This window comes from Carassius carassius, chromosome 16 (genome assembly GCF_963082965.1).
Source record: "Carassius carassius chromosome 16, fCarCar2.1, whole genome shotgun sequence".
Lineage (NCBI taxonomy): Eukaryota > Metazoa > Chordata > Actinopteri > Cypriniformes > Cyprinidae > Carassius > Carassius carassius.
The window spans coordinates 2,646,195-2,661,496 of NC_081770.1; the positions used below are offsets into that span (position 1 = coordinate 2,646,195).

The window sequence follows — 15,302 nt, forward strand, 5'->3', positions numbered from 1 at the left end:
AGTTTGTAATTAAAATTAAAGTCTCACAGGAGCCAATAAGAACAATACAATCTCTTATTTTATTAGATACAAAGCAGTTAATGCAAAAATAATACAACAAATCAGCTAAGTTACAAGTTCAAATTTGTATACTCTGCTTCATAATGGTAAGGTACTGCTCAAAGTTCTTCTGCAAAAGCAGTAAATTGCTTCTTTCATATTGACATGCTCCGCTGTACTCTCCTCTTGAAGAGACTCATTGAATATATGTCCATGTGAGAACAGATAAAGGTAGATCTCTCTCATCTCTCACTGTCAAGTTCTGATCTATTTCTTGTGCAATTCCCCACTTGAAAAGGACAATAAACAGGTGAAAAACCTCAAAAGAGATGACAAATACAAGTTATTATTTGAGTTGACAGCCAAATTAAACAATTCTTCACATTCACCTCAGATAAACACAATACTGTCATTTTAAAATACAAGGTTTCCACTTTTAAGCAGTATTTTCATAGTAAAGAATTATTCTAAAGCATCATTGTAGCCACACAACAAAACAATCAATTGGTATTTTAATTTTCAGAATTTTCTTATCTTTTAACCAAGTATCTTTAGCCAAATAATTTTAGACAATACATTTTTAACTGAATTAAGAACTTGGTTTATTAAGATTTCTACAAAGTTTAAATTACTTTTAACCATTTCAAACACATTCTTTGTCAAACAATGAATTTGGCTTTTCTTACTTTTCCTTTATACCCCACAAACAACATTTGAATTTACAAATACCACTGCAAAAGTCCTATCAAAGTCAACACGGGTTAAGAGTTTGTGTTTTCCAGAGTACCATTAGCACTGCACTGCTTAAGTCAGTCTAGCCAAACATGGCCAATATGGCGCTTACCGGCTGTCCTTCACAGTATTGTGGAAGGCTTGGTCTTGCAAAGTCACCTTGATGACGAAGATGGTTTCTTCTTCTTCTTCTTCTTCTAGTTGTTTGGCCGTTCACTCCATAGGAGCATTACCGCCACCTACTGAATATTTTATCCACCTGGGGGATGAATCTGTATTGTTTTCAACAAAGTTAAAAAAAAAAAAAAAAAAAAATTGAAGGGAGGTGGATACCCCACCCACCCCAAAGGATCAGAGCCCAGGCTTCAGCTGACGCTGCGTGTTCAGCTCCTCCAACTTCCACACTGGGCTCCTAAGCCTTTAAGGCAGGCAGAGGCACCATACATCTCAACCTCAGACCTAGGATATATTTCTATATCCTGTAGCATAGGCCTGTAACCTCCAAAAAGGTTAAAACAGCCCTATATATCTGATTGTCACTTAAACCCTTCCCCAGAAGATCCACAACGCTCACTGGTCTATTTTTAATACTATTAAAAAGACTGTCACGCTGATCATCATATTTACCACAATTAAAAAGCACATGCTCAACTGTTTCTAAAATATTACATTCGTTACACATCCCACTTTCATGCTTCCCCATTAATGCTAATGTTGAGTTTAATCCTGTATGCAGGGGTGGAAAGAGTACAAAAATATTATACTCAAGTAAAAGTACCATTACATTAATGAAAGTTTACTTAAGTACAAGTAAAAGTAAAAAGTAGCTCATTTAAACTTTACTCCGAGTAAAAATTACTTAGTTACATTTTAACAGTGGGAGGGAGTCAAAATAGGACAGGCCAAGGTTGTCAAACTCAGTTCCTGGAGGGCCACAGTCCTGCACAGTTTAGATATAACCCTAATTAAACACACCTGATCCAGCTAATCTAATCATTTAGGTTTATTTGAAAACTACATGATATGTGTGCTGGAGCAGGGTTAGAACTAAACTCTGCAGGGCTATGGCCCTCCAGGAACTGAGTTTGACACCCCTGGGATAGGTCTATTAATCTCAAACTAGTTGTTTTAAATTAAAGGAATCAGTTATTTAGAATAATAAAACATTTGGGCTGTTACCAGGCAAATCAGTATCAACAAACTCATCTTTTAATGCAGAGGAAATGAAGAAGATTCATTGGAAGTGGCATTTAGATGTATTACACTGTTTAGTGCAGGACAAGAATGCATTTAACCTGCAGTTACAAATGCATGAATAATGTTTTGATATACAAGACATAAAATGTTGAATACTCATTTGAAATGATAAGAAATTAATTATTTAAAAAAATCAAAAGATACTTTAAATGTGAAATTAAAATGGCCAGTATGTGTCAGCAAGTCACTGTTAATAAGTGAGTCATTGCGACTGAACCGAATCATTTAAACGGTTGATTCATTCAGGAACGAAACACTGTCACGTTGCTCAGAGACACAAAACTGTGCTTTGGTGGCTGTGTTTGGAATTATTTTCTGTTGTAGAAATAGAGCTAAAAAGGCAATATGGTGTCTAAAACGCAAGTCTCTTAATTAACTTGTTTACTGAACTGTTATATATATGTATGTATATATTCATGATGATTTTTGGAGGAAACGATGGCATTCTTTGTGTGATTTTGATTTAATATATGGAATTATATAAATATGTGAATTTTCTGCCCCTATATCTTCAATTTTGTGATCATTCTAAATGCATTTTAGGAGACTGAATCACACAGTGAAAGAACGCACTATAAATGCGCGCGCACATCATTAAAACAAAAATAGCACACTCCTCACCACTATCTTTTTGGCTAATTTGTGCAAAACCTCTTGCTAAAATGTCAAAGCTTCATTTTAACCACCAATGCAACGATGCAATTATTTAGCTTACCTCTACATTCTTGCGAATGGTTGATGTCTTGTCGAGATTTTATAAGCTGCGAGTTTGGTCTTCCTAGGCAAGTACAGCTTACACTGCATAATAGAGCATACATATGGCCAGGGGTTCACTTCATTTCCTTCGAGTTCAACTTCAGAATATGACGGGGTTTCGTTTTCAGCGGTGTCTGCACCACTAACGCCTGTTTTGTCCGTCTGCATCTTTCTTGTGATTTTAGCGCCAGTTTGCCCTCCTGCCCATTATGCCGTAGTTTCCAGGGAGCGATTTATTTATTTATTTTATTTTTTGCTCAGTAATTATTGTGTTTTAAAATGTAGCGAAGTACAATACTTCAAACAAAATATACTTAATTAAAAGTAAAATTACAGATTTAAAAAATTACTTTAAAAAGTATTAGTACACAAAAAAGCTACTCAATTACAGTAACGCGAGTAAATGTAATTCTTTACTTTCCACCTCTGCCTGTATGTCCCATTCTTAATCTAGATATCATTACTTCTTTTCTATATCTTCCAAAAAACTGTACTTTTTTCCCTACTGATTTCTCAATTTTATTTCACTCCTACCCAAAGGGACTTTAACTTCCACCATGTTTTTCTTTAATGCCTCTTTTGCTAATTTATCAGCTATTTTATTCCCTATTATCCCGATATGTGCTGGCACCCAACAAAAATATACAGTTATACCTTCCATTTTCAAACAGTACAATAAAGTATAAATTTCCACTAACACATCTTCTCTATTACTTTTTGTAGACTTTATACTTTTAAGAGCTGATGAAGAATCTGAGCAAATTAAAATCCTGTTTGGCCTAACCTGTTCAACCCATTGTAGTCCTACTATAATTGCAGTTAGCTCAGTAGAGTACACAGACAGTTTGTTACTTAGCCTCAAGCTTATTTCTGTCTTAAAATTTGGAATATACACTCCTATGCCCACTTTTTGCTCAATTGGGTCCTTAGATCCATCTGTATAAATCTGCACAAAAGAATTAAAGTTTTCTCTCATAAAAACATTAACCCCATAACTATTACTGCATATTTCTTCTGCTTTTTCCCGAGCCTCCAATAATCTCATTTCAACAACAGGTTCAGTAATATTCCACACTGCCACACCACTTAATGGCATGTTAGGACAAATTGCTTCATCCTCTATACCATAATCCTTGACCCACTGTCCATATTTCCAGCCAAAGCTATTTCCTCCATTCTTTTTGTATTCCCAACAGTCATTTAATATTACGCGTGTACAATGATTCTTCTTACCACCTTTTAAGTTAGCCCAATACATCATTGCAAGCTTTTCTCTTCTCAGGTCTAATGGCATTTCCCCCATTTCAACCCTGACAGCATCTAGAGGAGTTGACCTTATAGCTCCACAGCAGATTCTAAGTGCTCTAGATTGTATGTTCTCCAGTTTCTTTAACTGAGATTTAGCTGCATCACCATATACTGCACATCCGTAATCTATGCTAGATCGTACTAGGGCTTGATATATACATAACATTGCACTTTTCCTTGCTCCCATTCATATTTAGTTATTGAGGTCATACAATTTATTACTCTTTTGCATTTATTATCAATTTTCTTAATATGTTGTTTCCAAGTCATCTTCTCATCAAAGATTAAACCAAGATACTTAAACTCTATCACTCTTTCTAATAGTTGATCATATAATTTCAATGTAATCTGTTCAATTTTCTTTTTCCTTGAGAAAACCATATATTGAGTTTTTGATACTGAAAACTTCATTCCCCAGTCTACTGACCATCTTTCAACTTCATTTATAGTTTCTTGTACTCCTTTAATTACATTTCCTATATTCCTACCTCTTTTCCATATAGCACCATCATCCGCATACAACGCCTTCCCAATGCTTGGTTTAACTTTTCCAAATATATCATTGATCATTAAATTAAATTAAATTGGGCTAATCACGCTTCCTTGTGGGGTACCATTTAGGATACCATATGATGCTGATGTTTCTTCACCTATTCTTACCTGAAATGTACGTTCAAATAAAAAATCTAATATCCAGTTATACATTCTCCCTCCTACACCAATTCTATCTAACTTAATTAACAGTCCTTCCCTCAATAGAGTGTCATACGCTTTTTCAATATCAAAGAAAACTGCGACAAGAAACTCCTTCATTATTAGTGCCTTCCTAACCTCATTTTCAAACAATAAAAGAGCATCCATTGTTGTTCTTTTTTTCCTAAAACCACACTGAACTGGTGTAAATATTTCTTTCTTTTCCAGAAAATAATTGAACCTTCTCACTAACATTTTCTCCATTACTTTGCATAATGTAGATGTAAGAGCAATTGGCCTGTAGCTATTAGATTTTGTTGCATCCTTACCTGGTTTCACTACTGGTATTACTATTGCACTTTTCCAATCTTTGGGTAAATAACCTTCATTCCATATATGATTATATAAATCCAACATTGTTTTAATTGCTATCTCTGGTAAAATTTTTAACATGCTATAAGTTATCATGTCTTTCCCTGGAGTTGTATTCTTTGAGTTGTTAATAGCTATTTTTAACTCAAAAGCATTAAAATCCTCATCCATACTATTTTCAGCTCCTTGTTTTTTCACACGAACATTCTCATATATTCTGCTTAATTCCTGTCTTCTTTTCAAAAATTTGTCACTTAAATTTTCAGTACTATGGACTTTAGAAAAAGTTTTAGCTAGGACTTCTGTCTTCTCTTTATTTGTTATGGCCACTTTCCCTTCCTCTTCAATTACAGGAATCTTCTAACAACTATTAACACCATTCATTTCCCTAATCATTCTCCAAATCACATTCATTCCAGTTTCTCTCCCAATTGTATTACAGAATTCCTGCCAAGCCTTTCTCTTTGCGCTTTTAATTACTTTCCTCACACAAGTGAGTTTTCTTCCATAAATTCTTCTATGATTACCCCATTGTTATCTGTATTTTTACTACCCCAAAGAGCATTATGTGCATTAAAATCCCCACATATGATAAATTTGCCCTGAATATTACCCATCATTTCTTTTAATATAGCATTACTTATTTCTTTACATGGATTGTAGAAATTTGTAATTCTGATTCCTTCATGTTTTCCCAATACTTCTATGGTTACACATTCTAAACTTTTACTTGTGAATACTCTTTTATATGCTATGCTCTCTTTAATAAATGTTGCACATCCTCCACCTCTTCCATCTTCTCTGTCTTTCCTTTCAACTACATATCCATCAATCTTAAAATCCAAGGAGCTATTTAACCATGTCTCCTGAATACACGTGATGTCTGGCAATTTTCCCATTTCTACGATATGTTTTTTAAAACCTTGCCCATTTGATATTAAGCTCCTGGCGTTCCAATGTAGTAATAGGAAAGACATTATACCTAAGTATTATTCTGAGTCATATCCAAAGCATCATTTCCCTCCTTAGCTTTTAAAATCTCATGGACCTCCTCTGCTGTAACACCTTCTAACTTCAGAAATTTATTAGCACACCCAACAATAATCTTTATCTTATCGGACTTCCTTTCCACTTGCGAGGTACCATTAACCACCGCACAAATAAAAGCTACAAAATCAATTTTGTTCATCACAACATGTTGATCTGGTTTATTTCTCACATCATTTACATCTTTCTGAGGAAAGGATTCTGCCATAGTTCCTTGCACATTAGTCCTTTTTGTTTCTACTGCACCTTTCACCTTACGAGTTGCTTCTGCATATGTTAAATGTTGTACTGTTTTTATTTTTTGTACTTCACAGGCTTCTTGTTGTACTGGGCATCCTGCATATGCTGCACTGTGTCTTCCTCCGCAATTACAACATTTTATCTCTGCACCCTCCTCACACTTTCCATAACCATGTTCTCCCCCACATTTTGCACAATGCATTTTCCCTTTACAGACACTAGCAGTATGTCCCATGCGTTGGCATTTGAAGCACCTTAAAGGCGGAGGTACATACTCTCTCACTGAGAAGCTTACAAATCCTAGTTTTACTCTTATCGGCAGATTATTCCCTTCAAACTGTATCATCACGCTCATGCTTTCACATTTTTTTATTTTCTTTCCACATCTGTAGCCTTCTAGCAGAAATGACTGTGCCTCCACTCAGACTGCCTTTGATATCATCCATATTTACATTAAGAGGTACTCCCGAAATAACACCTTGAACTTTATTGCCTATTTCTGCGCACGTTATCCGTGCCCCTGCTAGCATTTTCATTGTCATTATTTTTCCCTTCTGCTTCTGATCCATGCATTTAATCATTATTCTTCCATTGCTAAGACAAGATACAGCTTTCACTAAACCTATCTCTTTCTCGATTATTTTCGATAATTTGATAGGATGGGCTTGGTGTTCTGTCTGCTTAGCAAACGTAATAATCACTTTGATTTCTTTTCCTGACATCTTTTTAATAGCTTCACTTCTCGTGTGTTTTGTTTGTCCACAATCAGATCCATCACCCAAACTACTAACACCGCCATTTTTTCCTAACACCGGCCAAAGATGGTTTCCTTGGTCTTGTGGTGCTTTAAATGCTCCTTTCACTGCGGTCTAAAGACAACAACAGAGCCAGGTACTGGCACGCTCAGATTACTTGGAAGATTTGTTCCACCTGGTTCACCACTGATTGAAGGAGGAGGAGTTTCACCACTGAGGAGCTCCCAGGCAGTTTGTCAGCGCACTCACACTTTTTACAGTCTAATGATTGGGATTTGATTCTCAAACAAGATCTTGTCCTCCAGCTTCCTTCTGGGTTCTTGGGGTTTCTCTTCATCATATACAGCAATGTATCTGTCTATGAGATAAACACCAAATATTATTTTACATTCTTAAGTATTTCTTATTCTATCTTCAATGTAAATCATGTTTTTCAATATACAGTCTTTTACTCATCATATTACATCTCAATATTTCAACAAACACTTATTTAATAATTTTAACTTCTCATTTTTCAGTTTTCTGTTGCTTTATTACAACTGTCATTTAAACTTAAATTACATAAAAACAGTGTTATAAATGTTGAATAAGAGTACAGAAAGACAGTAAATTATGAAGAAGACTCTAAAATCATTAGTCAGTCATAATATCCTTAAATGTTGGATTTAAAATACATAAAAGTATATAATTATGTTTTATATGTTTGGTTTGATTATTTGATATGGTCTGTCTGTCATTATTCAACGAACCTTTCAGAGTAGTCAGATGTAGCAGAAGGAGGTGAATGGAGCAGATTGAGAGGGAGAATGTGAAGAAACAGCAGGTGGCGCTAGTGCACTGTTTTAGTTTGGGATCTGCTGTTAGAAGGAAGAAGAAGGAGAAAGCAGGTGTGTTTGTGCTTCACATTCCTGTCCAGTTGGTGGCGCTGATGCACGAGATCTGTTGTTAACTGGACTTTGATTTTCTCCAAGATGAAGTTCTTGTCAGGTGACAAACATCAATCGTGAAGATCGCACAGGTGTTTAACAGCGATCACAAACCGGAAGTGTTTGAAAGACTTCTGGATTCTGTTCCTGCAGCACAAGATCGTCTGAACTACTGCAAGTAAGTCTGAATACTTTCACCATTACACTTATTTAGGAGAATGATGAAAGCATTTCAGAGCTCGATGAAGTGTGGTTTGTTCAGTTATAACTTACACCTGTCTGTTGCCGAAGCAGTACCGCGCCCCCTATACGAGTAAGCAGTCTGCGTAGGGCACCAACTCCCAGAGGGGGCACCATCCCAGTTCCTCAAAAAAAAAAAAAAAAACACATGCGCGATTCTCCCAACCGCGCTCGCGACCGCTCGCACCTCATGTTTGCTGCTGAATGTTCATAATTGATGGATGGGCATCTATGCCCGGGTAAAGGACATCAGCAATCCGGCGCAGAGAAAAGACAACTAGGGCATTTTCAGTAGCATTTGAGGAGAATGACTTACAGTCATAAAAACAACTGTAATTGTTCATCTAGGTGTCAGCTATAATGCACAATTGAATAGAATGTTTGATATTTATTAAAATAAACTGTAAATCATATGTAAATTATGCTACTTTTTCACATGGCCTCAAACGCAAATTTGAAGCTCAATAGCATTTGAGGAGAAAGACTTGCAGTCATAAAACAACTGTAATGTGTTCATTTAGGTGTCAGCTACAATGCACACCTTATACATTTTTAATATATATTAAAATAAATCATAAATCATTTACGTAAAAACGAGCCCAGTTTATGACAAGTTTTTTCAGGTTCCCTTACGAAAATGACCCATGGTTTTAACAATAACACCACAAATCATTGTTCTTGTAGCCATGGTAACTGCAAATTAACCATGGTTTTGTTACTTCAAATAATAATTTATAAAGAAGTATTAATATACTGTAATACTTTTGTTGTTGTTGTTGCTATAAAAAAGAGCTAAGCCATCAATAGCCTTTAAAATGACTTAAAATGCATTATATAAAAACAATGAGGCAATAATGATTGGTTAATAATAACACTGTTAAAATACATAATATAGGGAAATGCAAAATAAACAATTTATGTTAAAAAGGCCATTATAGCTTTAAGAATAATTCTCACAGATCATCTCAAGCTAGAAGAGGCATTACTCATCGCTGATTCATACAGCCATTCACAAACCCCCTTCACGAAAACGATGGCTGCCCTGGACCTGCAGTATGGTCAGCCACACCAGCTTGCATTACAGGGAATAGCAGAACTCATGGATAGCCAAAGCATCAACAGCGGTGACATAAAAGCCTTCAGACTGTTTGCACTCAAAGTTCGTTCGCTGGTGGGTATGCTGGAGCAACTCGGAAGGAAGGGCACCTTTGAACTGCATTGTGGATCCCATGTTTCCAGACTGTTGGAGAAATTACCACATGATCTCAAATCAAGCTTTCGCCGGTTTGCTCATCCACACCTTGTTCCAATTCCAACACTCTTGGACCTCTCTGAATGGTTGGAGTATGAAATTCAAGTACAGGAGGACAACTCTAGATTTGTAACCAGCCAGCGTAGAGCGCCTACTGCACGGACCAGAGAGGTAATCAAAGAACACAAGCCGTTTAATAAAAACGCAAACATTCTGCTGAACACTGAGAAAGCAACTCTTGAAACGCGTACCTCAGCTCCTACCATGAAAGCTGTTCCAAAACCCTACTGCCCCTATTGCGATCACACTAAGCACTGCTTAAATAACTGTTCAAATTTCAAGCAACTCACTACAGAGCAGAGGCGACAGTGGATCAGGGAGAACAACCGATGTTGGCGCTGCGGCAGGAACCATCAAGCAACAGAATGTAGTCTGAAAATGCGCTGCAAGCAGTGTAATAATCGACATCTGCTAATTCTTCATGACATTACAGTAAAAGGTGCTGAAAGCTCACAGTCTGTGCCACATGAAGCTGTTTCCACCCGCGACACCAATTCCTGTCTACTAAATACCATGATCGAGATTCTACTCATTCGAAAGCCTCCTGCCAGCCGAAAAGTCCTGCTCAAGATAAGTAAAGTAATACTCAGAAATGGAGAACATCAGATGACTGCCTACGCCATCCAGGATGACGGGTCAGAAAGAACCATCCTTTTACACAGTGCCGCTCAGCAGCTTGGTCTCAAAGGTAAACCGGAAGACTTACCGCTCCGCACAGTCAGGCAAGAGCTCCAAGTCCTCAGTGGGGCAGTGGTGTCATTCTCTATCTCTCCACTGTCGCAACCCAAGAAGGTGTTCCACATTAAAGGTGCATTTACGGCCCAGCAACTAAGCCTGGCTGAACATACCCATCCAGTAAAAGCTCTAAAGGAGAAATATCGACACCTAAGAGGTCTGCCTCTACGGCATTTAGAGACTGTCCATCCTGTGCTGCTCATTGGTTCCAACTACCCCCATCTCATAACTCCAGTGGAGCCAGTCCGTCTGGGACCACCAGGGGGGCCTGCTGCCATCAAGACACGCCTTGGCTGGACATTACAAGGGCCTGTGCCGCCTCTACAGTGGGAAATGAATGAACAGCACTGTTTCTTCACCTCAGTTTCATCTTCTGAGATAGAACGACTGTGGCAAATGGATGTGCTGCCTTGGCGCAGCGAAAAGACCAGCACCAGATCCAAACAAGACCATGAGGCTATAAAGCTCCTTGACACCAAGACAGTCAGGGTGGAAGTAGATGGGACCAAGAGATATGCCACTCCTCTTTTGTGGGTTAAAAACATGCCGCAGCTCAAGGCACCCAAAGAGGCAGTGATTTCACAGCTGAGAGCTACTGAAAAGAGACTGGCTAAAAATCCAGACCAAGCAGCTGCATACACAGCAGAGCTTCATAAACTGGAACAAGCAGGCTATGTAGTTAAGCTGGATCAGCATGATGAAAAAGACTCTGCCCACTTATGGTACATCCCACACCATATGGTCCACCACAATGGGAAAAACAGAGTAGTTTTTAATTGCTCCTTCCATTATCAGGGCCAAAATCTGAATGACCTGTTACTCCCGGGACCAGTTCTGGGACCTTCTCTACTTGCTGTTCTACTCCGATTCCGAGAACACTCCATCGCAGTCAGCAGCGACATACGTGGGATGTTCCACCAGGTCCGGTTGCTCCCAGAGGACAGGCCGTTGCTGCGTTTCCTCTGGCGAGACCTCAAGGTACAAGAACAACCCAGTGTTTTTGAGTGGCAAGTCCTTCCCTTTGGGACCACCTGCAGTCCCTGTTGCGCAGTCTATGCTCTTCAGAAGCATGTCTCAGATCACAGTGAACCTGGAGAAGATGTCAGACATTCTGTCATGAAGTCCTTTTATGTCGACAACTGTCTGCAGAGCTTCACTTCGACAGAAGAAGCCAAAACCTTTGTCGATAAAATCCGGGCCCTATTGGCAGATGGTGGTTTTGAATTGAGACAGTGGTCTAGTAACCAGCCGTTAACTATAAGTCACCTGCCCACAGAGCTGAAATCAGCCAGTGCTGATCTCTGGATCTCTCACGGCAAAACAGACACACAAGAATCTGCCCTGGGACTGATTTGGAACCATCAAACAGACACCATTTCCTGCAGATATCGTCCCACAGAAAGTGCTGAGATCACTATGCGCAATATCTACAGAACATTGGCTAGTCAGTATGATCCCCTGGGTTACCTGATTCCATACACCACCAGGGCTAAGCTCATAGTCCAATGCTTGTGGGACAAAAAGAGGGACTGGGATGATCCAAACCTTCCCCCTGATCTATTACAAACTTGGACAGAGTGGGAAGCAGAGTTACCTTCTTTACCATACATAGCCTTCCCAAGATCTTATACTAGTCCAGCTAAAGATAAAGAAACAAGTCAGCGAGATATACACATCTTTTGTGATGCTTCTGAAAGAGCATATGGCTCAGTGGCCTATCTAAGGACAGAAGACCAGCAGGGAAATGTGGAAGTCTCGTTTCTTACAGCAAGATCAAAAGTAGCACCCAAGAAGCAGCAGTCCATTCCCCGCCTAGAGCTTTGTGCAGCGTTAACTGGTGCTCAACTGGCCAAAGTCGTAAGCACTGAGTTAACCTTGCCCATTCATCACATCACTTTATGGACTGACTCAACCACCGTACTTACCTGGCTCAAATCTGAGTCTTGTAGATTCAAAGTCTTTGTCGGCACCCGGGTGGCAGAGATCCAAGATATCACAGATCAGCACTCATGGAGATTTGTGCCATCTTCCAGTAACCCAGCTGATGACATCACACGGGGACAGACATTGAACGAGCTTGGTCCAAACAGCCACTGGTACCAGGGACCATCATTCTTAAAACACTCTCAGAGTTTTTGGCCTGAAACACCATCTCCAGTGGAGGAAGAGGGAGCAGAGTTGCGCAAGACTGGTTTAAACACACTTACATGCTTTACTATCAGCACCTCAGTCTCTAACATTGATCAGCATAAAACATTCCAAGAGCTGATAGAGTCCACAGCTTCCCACGGGGCGGCCACTGGGAGCCTGACAGCCAGTGCGTACAAAGAAGCTGAAGACACTCTACTACAAAAATCACAACAAGAGTCTTTCACTTCAGACATTGAACAGTTAAGAGCTGGTAAACCCCTCGCTCATAACAGTCGCTTAAAAGCTTTGGCACCTGAAATTGACAGTGAGACCCAGCTGATTCGAGTTGGAGGTCGCTTACGTCACAGTACCAACCTTGAGCGAGACACTGTACATCCCATCGTTCTCGATGCTAAGCATCCAATTACACAGCTCATCATACAAAGTTATGATGCCAAACTCCACCACCCAGGGTATGAGAGAGTGTTTGCTGAACTTAGACGCAAGTACTGGATTCTCCGTGGTAGGGAAGCCGTAAAGCGGTTTCAAAGAAGCTGTGTGGAGTGCCAAAAATGGAGAAAGAATCCAGATATCCCCAAAATGGCAGACCTACCTCCAGCCAGACTACGTTTATTCCGGCCTGCGTTCTACTCCACAGGTATGGACTGTTTCGGTCCCTATGCTGTCAAGGTTGGTAGGAGGACTGAAAAGAAATGGGGTATAATTTTTAAGTGTCTGACCACTCGAGCAGTGTATATTGATGTCCTACACAACCTTGATGCTGACTCTTTCCTCATGGCCCTGAGACGTTTCACTGCCAGACGTGGAACCCCCTTTGAACTAATTTCAGATCAAGGTACCAATTTTAAAGGAGGAGAAAGGGAACTCAGGGAAGCCTTTGCAGCTCTTGCCCCTGAACTTCAGTCACAGTTAGCCAGACAAAAGGTCGAATTCCGTTTCAACCCCCCAAATGCTCCTCACTTTGGAGGCTGCTGGGAACGAGAAATTCGTTCTCTCAAGCAGGCCCTGACAGCCACCATTGGAGCTCAGTCAGTAACTTTTGAGGTGCTACAAACAGTGTTAATTGAAATTGAGGGAATTCTAAACTCAAAACCCTTGGGCTATACTTCCTCGGATATTGCAGATCCAGACCCCATTACTCCAAACTCCCTCTTGATGGGGCGGCCAGATTCCTCACTACCTCCGGTGGTATACCCAGAATCAGACATCATAAGCAGGCGGCGATGGCGTCACAGCCAAGTCCTAGCTGACCACTTCTGGAAGCACTTCTTGAAGTTTTACCTTCCTGGACTTCAGACTCGTCAGAAGTGGCAAAACGACACATCAGACAATCAAGTTGGCACCACAGTGATGATCGTTGACCCACAGTTACCCAGAGCGCTTTGGCCAGTGGGCCGAGTGTCCGAAATCTTCCCTGGGGCTGATGGCAGAGTGAGGACAGTTAATATTAAGGTGGGCAGCAAGACATACACACGCCCAGTGGCACGTATTGTACGATTACCTAGCATCCCTGAGTAATGTAACACTGTACACCATTCTGTAACTTAGAGGCCTTTTCATAGTTGTACAGATTCTGTCCCCGAATCTGGGGGCGGCTGTTAAAAAGGCCATTATAGCTTTAAGAATAATTAATCTTCTGATCCGAATCTCTCTCTCTCTTTGCCGAGACTGACTGACACACAGGCAGCCAATCAGCATTCATTGATCCACGTGCAGGCAAATATCCCGCCCACAGCGCTTAGTGTGAAGTTGAGAGTGAGTCCATCGGAGCGCTGATGCGGACGCTAAACTTTGACATTGCATGTCATATATAGCTCCACTCATTTTAAGGGTGTTGTGCGTCAATGTAAAGTAAGTGTAATGTATCTTATCTTTGAAACGATTGTGTGTGTGATATGGTTGACTTAGCTGTCTATTACATTTTGCTGTCCGATGTGTGGTAATTGTTATGCTAAAGCTTACATATTATTAACATGTCTTTAGCGCAATATTTCACTATATATTTACATATAACCTTTATTCATAGTTGTTTGTTAATGTTATCTATGTACATTTCACTTGTGTTTCGTTGTAGCTTGTTTATTAGTCCTCATTTCTGAGATATTTTGAAGCTGTGAACAACTTGATGCGCATGAGCACTGGGCATGTCCAGACAAAGCACCTCTGATACAATATGCAACAGATAAATCTGTTTACTGTTTAATTCTGTATATATGGTATAGCAAGTTTGTTTTCTTTATTTTATTAACATGTTTAATTGTTTATTTCACTGAATATTCACCATGTGTATTCATATTTACTCTTCATTTGTGTTTTATAGAAAAACCACAGAAACCCTTATTATTCACTGAGTTGTTGTGGTGACAAATAAACGGGTTACTCCCATATAATCCATCTTTGACCACGTCTCTTACCGGACACCCTGTGGCGGGTTTCAACCTAACCAGCAACTTACCAAATGAGACTTTGCTATTGAAACAAACTCATTTTTTCAATTTATGTACATGTTATTACAAATGCCTGCAAAGGGAGCCAAATGCTATGTAATAGCTGCTGTTTCACTTACAGGAGAATCAAATCCTTGTTTCGGCTACTGACCAAACATTTAATTCAAATATTCACATAATCTTTCATTTTTGGACACCTTTTTGCTATAGATGACACAGCCTATTGCGCCAAAGTAATAAACGTCTGAGAAGCAGAAATATATTAATACATCAAACCATTTAAAGATGGACA

The 15,302-nt window shown here is 39.4% G+C and overlaps 1 protein-coding gene across 1 annotated transcript in view; it reads left to right on the plus strand.

Annotated features, from left to right (window-relative positions):
- Positions 1-9,398: 9,398 nt before the first annotated feature.
- LOC132159298 (uncharacterized) overlaps positions 9,399-15,302 on the plus strand; it is a 158,527-nt gene continuing 152,623 nt past the window's right edge. The window contains 1 exon segment of the mRNA XM_059568822.1: positions 9,399-13,994. Coding sequence (XP_059424805.1) covers positions 9,399-13,994 — 4,596 coding nt within the window.